This window comes from Curcuma longa, chromosome 19 (assembly GCF_044706935.1).
Source record: "Curcuma longa cultivar G26 ecotype Majalengka, Jawa Barat chromosome 19, ITB_CL_G26_1.1, whole genome shotgun sequence".
Taxonomy (NCBI): domain Eukaryota; kingdom Viridiplantae; phylum Streptophyta; class Magnoliopsida; order Zingiberales; family Zingiberaceae; genus Curcuma; species Curcuma longa.
The window spans coordinates 5,409,503-5,417,985 of record NC_133879.1 but is presented as its reverse complement, the minus strand read 5'-3'; the positions used below and the strand labels follow the sequence as shown (position 1 = coordinate 5,417,985).

General features: G+C 39.9%; 1 protein-coding gene across 1 annotated transcript in view; it reads right to left on the bottom strand.

The window, feature by feature from the left end:
* The window catches only part of LOC141812459 (riboflavin synthase-like), an 8,561-nt gene extending 7,950 nt beyond the window's left edge, over positions 1-611 (bottom strand). The window contains exon 1 of the mRNA XM_074700451.1: positions 10-611. Within this exon, the coding sequence (XP_074556552.1) occupies positions 10-603 (594 nt within the window). The 5' untranslated portion in view covers positions 604-611. The remainder of the gene's footprint in view (positions 1-9) is intronic.
* Between the last annotated feature and the right edge of the window lie 7,872 nt (positions 612-8,483).

Here is an 8,483-nt window from a genome sequence, read left to right as displayed (position 1 = left end):
GACGCGCACCTTCACCCACAGCGAGTCGCCCTCGGGCACAAACGACGTGATCTCGCCCGTGCCGTCCACGTGGCCCTGGACGAAGTGGCCGCCCATCCGCGAAACCGGCTGCAGGGCGCGCTCCAGATTGACGGGGGATCCGGGGGCGAGATCTGCGAGGGCGGTCCGGCGGAGGGTCTCGGGAGAGAGGCCGACTGTGAAGTGGCAAGCAGCGAGGTCAAAGGCGGAGACGGTGAGGCAGGTGCCGTTGATGGAGATGCTGTCGCCGAGGTTGACGCCGCCGAGGACGGTGCTAGCGGCTATGCGCATCTGGAATCCGCCGTCAGCGTCGCCGGAGGGGCCGATCCGGTCGACCTGTCCCATCTCCTCGACGATGCCGGTGAAGATGGCGGTGATTGGGGGTAGTGATCGGGCGGCGATGGGGTTTGGGCGAAAGGGGCGAGCGAGGAGAGATAGCTTGAGGGCGGCATGGAATGAGGAGGGTTCGAGATTGAAGGAGAGGGAGGATCGGCGGCGGCAGTGGAGTGGCTGAGGAGGAAGGAGAAGACAGTAGGGTTGGAGGGCGGTGCGAGAGCTACGGAGCAGTGTGAGGGCGGCGACCATTGGGCAAGACTCAGGTCGCAAAAAGAAAAATCAAAATACTTTATATTTTAAAAATAGTTTTATAATAGTTTTAATTAAAACCGCTTTTGATCTAATATAAAATAATTTTAATCACAACTAAAATAATAATTTTTAAATAATTATTTTATTTTTAACAAATTTGATTAAAATTATTTTATATTATAATAATTTTAGTCAAAATTTTTTCATTATAATTGATCAAAATTATGAAAAGCCGACAATAGATGATTGATTGAAAAGTACCCCAAAAACTATAGGAGTTACTCGCGATATTATTGATTGAACATGAAAAAATCTTGCAAGAAATTAAGTGGAGAATTTAGAAAAATAATATTAGTATAGTATATATTAAAATAATTAAGTTCATTGATATATACAAGGCTATAATGATTAAAGTGAACATTTTAAATAAATTAATTGAAGTATTTTTTATAAAAATAGAGTTATATTAGGCATTAGCTCTAGGTTCATATTATTTTACACTACTATTGATAAACTTATTAGACATATTCAATACATTTTACTATAGTGTATCTTGTTTGCAAATGACATTTGTCTTGGTCGATGAGTTATATGAAGAATAAATATTAAACTTGAATTTTGACAGAAAACGTTAAAAGTTAAAGGTTTTCAGTTTAGTAGATTTTATGTTTAATAATAGTAGATGTAAAAATATAATTATTAAGATAAAAGTATAAAGAGGTTAATAATGATTTTCCCATAAGAAACAAATAGGTTGGTTGAAATAAAAAAGAGTAACTTTTGTTCTTTGTGATTGTAAGGTATTTGTTGTAGGATCACAGTGGAATGAGGGGGGTAAATATCGATCACATCTTTTCTTATTTTGGCATCGTTCATTCTTTCTATCATATTCATTATAGAGGAAATATAAAATAATAAAGAACAAGACAAAAGGAAGAGGGTACACCAGATCTACTTGGTTTTCAATCCTCCAGGGTTGATTCTATAAGACCTATGTACAGGAGATGCTATCCACTAATGTTCTCTTTTCCGGATGCCTTCCAAAGATGGAGAACCCTCTTACACTTCGGGATTAGATACAAGCACAATTAAGAACAAGGTAAGAGTATATAAACAAGAATCAACAAATATGTTTTTGCCAAGCCGATCTAGAAGTCTTGAGTGTCTCGCACTCTCCAATGCATCTCTAGTAGCATAAGTAGAACTTCGAGAATCCTCCTCAAGCACAGAACTAAAGATAAGAAGAGTAGGAATTGTCATTCTGTGCTATGATCTTGAGATTCTTTTATATGGATCATTTGGTCCACTAATAACCTTATCCAATCGATCGAACTTGGTCAAATTTGATCCCTATGACTGAGATCTTATGGATTTGGACCGTGGTAACTCATCGTTATCATGTTTATCGGTCTATCAAAAACTTTTCAGTCAACTGAACCAAGCCACATCATAGACCCGAGTTCGGACCCACACCCATTTAACAAAACTCATTCAGTTGACCAGATCAATTTTTATGATAGACCAGACTAGTTGTTAGGTCGACTAGAATGGTTGTTAGCTCGATCAGATCAGTTTGACTGTACGATTTACTCCAAACTTGGTCCAGCTATATTTTTTGTCTATATCTGCTCTTTATCTTACTTCTAGCTCCAAGTTCCTACAGAACAAACATAAAAGTACAAACAAACACTCATAACTAGCCTTATCCTATACTTGACCTATTAGGCTTATTTTTTATTTGGAGTTTACTCCTTTAAAACTTCTCACTACTTAAGGTTCACTCCCCCATGATTTTCTTTTTCAAGCATCCGATCACCTTAATCTACTTGTGTAAGATCGAGATGAGTGCTAGAGGAGGGTTAATAGCGCGTTTATCGCTTTTTTATAAGTTCAAAAATTCAGACAACTAGAGTAAAGTAATTGTAACAAAAAATAAATGGTGATACTTTATTTATTAGTTCATAGCCACTGACTGCTATTCCAAGGCCCATGGTCCTTAACCATTTTTGACAAATAATTTACTAACAAACTCTCCTCTTACGAGAGAGAGTTTTGGACTTTACAGATTTAGGACCGATAAACTTTTATCGTTCTACAGAATTAAGTACAAAAAGCAAAATAAATTACCGATAATAGATAGAAGATGAGCGTAGGTGTCGATGTAGCTTCCTAGCATTACAACAGCGTCTCAAGAGCTTTGATTGCGCGCAGAATGATCATCGTGGTAGCTTTAATATGTCTTCTAGGGTTTTCCCTCGTAGTTGCTTATATAGGGTGATATGAGCGCTTGGTGTAGGATCAAAGAGAGCGTTAGAGGGGGTGAATCTGTAGTGTTTTCTCATTGGGATGTATACAAGAATCCTAGCTATCAATATAAATAAAATATTCTGAAATGAGAATTACTTTTGGTCAATGTTTGCATTTAGTTTTTATGTAAGTGTCCACTTAATCTATATTGTAGATAAACATGGTGTGTGGAGTCACACACAGAAGACCATGTTATCAGTTCCTTATAGATTATAAACAGTGTTCACAACCAAGATGGATTGGACAAACCATTGGACTGGTTGTAGTGTAATTTGGTCTTAGTCTGTCTTGACTATAGAATTACACTAGTACACTTAGTGTGTATTGAGCAGGACCACCTGAGGATTGTTCGATTTATACTGACTATATAATCGAACTAAACCTCTGTTACTATCGATGTACATGCTCTTAATCCCAATATAATAACAAACACATGTGCTTAGTATGTACTTCTTTGATTCATCAAAGGGTGAGATTTAGAGCGATAGATCAAAAGGCCCGATGAGTTGGGAAGTAGTATTATGTACATGGTGTGTTGTTGATTATAGAAGGAAACTGTGTCCTATAATCTAGGTTGATGATGTCCCCTTGAGGAGCTCATAAAGGATTATCATGTAAACCCTGCAGGTGGACTTAGTTCCGCATGATAACAAAGGTTGAGTGGTACTACTCTTGGATTAGAAGTTGATTAAATTCGAGTTGTCAGTAACTCATTTAATTGACGGACATACGATATCTTAAACACAGGGAGATTAATGTACTTGTAGTAAGAAGGAGCCCATAATATAATATGGGATTGGTGCGGTAGTGCAATAATAACTCTCTAGTGGAATGAGTTATTATTGATGGACTTAAGCTGTGTGTTCAGGAGGAACATGGGAAGCTTAAGCCCATCGGGAGACCAAAACCAATTCCTCCTCGAGGTCCCTACTGTAGCCTCTGGAAATCCTCGAATCCACCTCAGGAAGAATTCATGGAGACCTTCGGAAGAATTCTTGAAGACCTCTTAGAGACCTTCGGAAGAATTCTTGAAGACCTCAGAAGACCTTGGAAGACCTCCGGATGAATTCTGAAAAAAATTCTGAAAAAAATTCTATGAGAAATTTCAGATAGAAAATTCTATTTATAAAAGAAAATTTCTGTAATTTTATTTAGAATTTTTTCGGGAAAAATTCGGATAAGAAAGAAATTTTTTATAAGAATTTCCGCTAAGAAATTTCGTCTCTTCTCGTACAAAATTTTATTATAAAATTTTATGAATTAATTTTGTTAAATTAACAAAATATTAATTATGGAATCTCGTTAAATATTAGCGAGATATAATTAAAAGATTTTGTTAAAGATAAGAACAAAATTAATATAATGAAAATTTATTAAAAAGATAACAAATCTTATCCATTGGATTTTATTAGATTTGTTCTAATAAAATCTTATAAAAAAATTTATTTCTAAATAAATCTAGATAAGATAAGGTTGTTAGATTCTTTCTAATAAAATCTTATTAAGAGATTTATTTCTAAAATAAATCTAGATAAGATAAGTTTATTAGATTGTTTCTAATAAATTATTCTTAAATATTTTATTAGATCTTTTCTAACTAAATCTGGATAAGAAAATTTATTAGAATCTTTCTTAAATTTTCATGATGGCTTGGCTATATAAAAGGAGGTTTAGGGGAGGCAAAAGATACAACAACTAATCCTAGTTTTCCTCCCCCTAAGGCTGGCGGCACCAAATTCCCAATCTCCTCTTTTTATTGTAACGACCCGGCCCAGCCCATTTGGCGGTCCATTCGGCGGCCCATTTGGCGACCCTTGTGGTCGTCGACCGTCGACCGTCGGCCCGTCGACCGCGTAGTTACTCATCTGGACTTCCCACCCCTGGAAGTGGGTTTTTGCCTTCCCAGGATTCGAACTCTAGACCTCCAGGCTAAGTACTAAAGTTTATGAATCCTGGTACCAAGTGTTCTCGAGAACACTTGGTACCAGGATTCATAAACTTTAGTACTTAGCCTGGAGGTCTAGAGTTCGAATCCTGGGGAAGGCAAAAACCCACTTCCAGGGGTGGGAAGTCCAGATGAGTAACGACACGGTCGACGACCGACGGTCGACGGTCGACGGTCGACGACCACCAGGGTCGCCAAATGGGCCGCCAAATGGGCCGCCGAATGGACCGCCAAATGGGCTGGGCCGGGTCGTTACAAGATGAGCCCACTTCCAGGGGTGGGAAGTCCAGATGAGTAACGACACGGTCGACGAGCCGACGGTCGACGGTCGACGGTCGACGACCACCAGGGTCGCCAAATGGGCCGCCAAATGGGCCACCAAATGGACCGCCAAATGGGCTGGGCCGGGTCGTTACAGTTGTCGCCGCCCACCCATCCTTTTCTCTCCTTTCTTCGGTTTTGATTCTATCTTCTTCTTCCCTCTCTTATTTTCGTTGTTCTCTTCTAGTTCCTTGCTAGGGCCGGCGGATAAGGAAGGTTTTCCTTGCTAGGGAGGGCCGGCGGCATTGAGAAGAGAAAGAAGGAGAGGAGAAGTAGAAGGAAAGAAAGGATTGGCTTCTAAGTTTCTTGCCATCGGAAGAGAAGAGTTTTAGAGGAATCATCTCGAAGGATCGTTGTCCACACAACGTTCGAGAAGATGAGAGGACATACAGCAGAAGATTAAGGGGTCATCTACTCCTTCTAGACATCCCGAAGAAAAGGTACAAAGTTTATTATTTTCGCTTTAAATAAATTGTCCCTTTTATCTTGAATCGTGTAAACCAAACACAAGAGCCCAATGATCTAAATGTGTTGATCAAACCTTGATTTGATTAACTATGATGGCAACTTAAATCCGTTTCTGGAAAAAATTTTATTTTGCAAGAATTCATCGGAACAGGTTTCCTAGTGTTTCCCATCACTCTAAGGCTCACAATCGTTTGATTATTTACGTTGGACAATCCACTATGAAACTTCTTTCTGACAAAGAGGAGTTTTATCAATTACAAGAAAACAAGAACGATAAAAAGATTATCGTTCTTTTAAAAATAAGTACAAAATGTAATCGAGTTACCGAAGTTGTAGAGTTGTAGTCTTTTTGGTGCAGAACTTTGACGTTACGATGACCTCCAGAATGTTTCTTCGCACGCAAACAACTATCGGGTTACTTTCAATTGTTGTTCTGAGGGCTCTCCCTTGAATCTCTTTTATTGGGCTTTCTGGACGCCTGGAAGCCTTTCCAGGTGCCTCCACGCTGTCTGTCGATCAACCATCGACGTTGCTGACCCGGCACTTCCAAGCGCCTGTATTCACTTTCGGGGCGCCTGTATGCTAACGTGGAGGTTTCGGATGAACTTTGGCTACCGCTCCGTTTATTTGAATCTAGGCGCCTAGAACCAATCCGGGCGCCTGGATCGGGACAATGGCACCTCACTACTCCACTAGCCTGGTTCCGTTGACATCTGGTCGCCTGGATAAAATTCGGGCGTTGGACTCTGGTCGCTTGGATTCTAGATAAGGTCGTCCGAAATCAAAATTTCTGCCCCTCCAATCCTTGCATTATAAGTTAGTACAAAAGCAAAAGTAATAGGAAGGAGTAAACATTTTTGAACTGTTTATGGTCTTAACTTTGGATTTTCAATGAAATTCTGGGTTAGACCAACGCCTACTATTCCACACCGGGAACGCACCCTTACCCACTCCACTCGGAAAAATTTATCTGTTTACCAATAAGTCCTCCAGATTTATTGGACTTCCCGCTTAGCTTCGATCTTCAACCCTCAGGAGTTGCTGCTAGGCAACTAGTCCACCTAATCTGCCTAGACTTCTCGCCAAACAACTAGTCCACATGACCTATCTGGACTTCCCACCATGTATCTAGTCCAACTGACCTACCTGGACTTCTGCCATGCAACTGGTCCACCTGACCTGCTTGAACTTTCACCTAGTGCACTTGATCCTACTAAGACTTCTGTCTAGACTCCACATTAGAATTTTTCTTTGCCTAGACTCCACACTAAGACTTGTTTTGCCTAGACTCTGCACTAGGACTTTTATTGTCTAGTCTCAACTAAGACTTTCCTGTGCTCCCTGCACACTTAGATAAACACATCAGTACAAACCACACACTTATCTTGAACCTCGTGTCATCATCAAAACCAAGGTTCAATCATCTTGTGCTCCCTGCACCAACATTTGAAACTCCTTTCGGATGCCTCCACGTCATCCCATTGTTTCGCTTCCGATGCTGATTCGGCATCTTCCAAACATCTATATCCCTTTCGAGTGCTTGGATGCTAACGTGAAGGTTGTTGGATCAACTTTAACTCCACCACACCTTATCCATCTCTGGGCGCCTAGAGCCTTTTCGGGCGCCTAGAGATTGAGGTGTCCTAACTACTAAGAGCTTGTCATCTCATCCACATCGCTGGCTCGATCGGTTGACATCTGGGCACCTAGATCTCTTCCAGCACCTAGACCGTCCGATTGCCCGGATCCAGATAGGAGCACCTGGAATTCAAAGTTCTGATCCCACATTTTATGCATTACAGAGTTAGTCTAGTATATATATAAAATAGGAAATTGATAATTTTATCAACTGTCTGATCTTAACTTTTAGATTTTTAGTAAAATCCTAGGTCACACCAACACCTATTGTTCCCTTCTAGGGAACGTATCATCACTCACTCCTCTCAAGAGAATTTACCTTTGCCAACTCGATCCTCCAGACTTGGTTGGACTTTTACTCAGTATCTAACCCTCGATCCTCAAGACTTTTAGATTTCTAATGAAACCCTAAGTCAGACTGATGCCTACTATTCCCTTCCAGGGAGCACGTCCTCACCCACGTCTCTCAAGAGAATTTATCTTTGCCAACTCGGTTCTCCAGACTTGGTTGTACTTTTGCTCAGCATCTGACCCTCAACCCTTGGACTTCCACCCCTAAACGTTTGGTCCTCTAGACTCATCTAGACTTTCTGCCTGGTGCTTTGATCTGTCAAATCTTCTTGTCCAATCCTCTGACCAGGAATTTCTTACCCAGTCCTCTTGACCAGTACTTCCTTGTTCGATCCTCCAGACTAGGATTTCCTTTACCCAATCGCAACTAGGACTTTCTTGTACTACCTGCACACTCAGTTTAGCTCATTAGTAAGTTTTACAAGCTTAACTAAATCTTTTGCCATTATCAAAATTATAGTTCGATTATCTAGTGCTCCATGCACTAATAATCTCCTCTTTTGATTATGACAACCTCAGTTCAAAGTTAAGTAAAAACTTCCTTTAAAAAACAATGCCATTTAAACATTCCAAGTCACGAAATAAAATTCTGACTCTCCCTTAACTTAGTATCTCCCCTTGAAATTAAGGTATACTTAAAAATTTTAAAAAATAATATTTTTCTCTCTCTATAACCTGACATGATTGTTAGTGAGAGCCCTAGAGCCAATAATGTGATGATTGTTGTATGGACTCATTGTATCATATTTCTATATATTAATAAAGATATTTCTTTATGATTATTATACTTACTTGTATTGGTGCCAAATAACTAAGTATAATAGCGTCATTGAGTAGAAGGTTCACA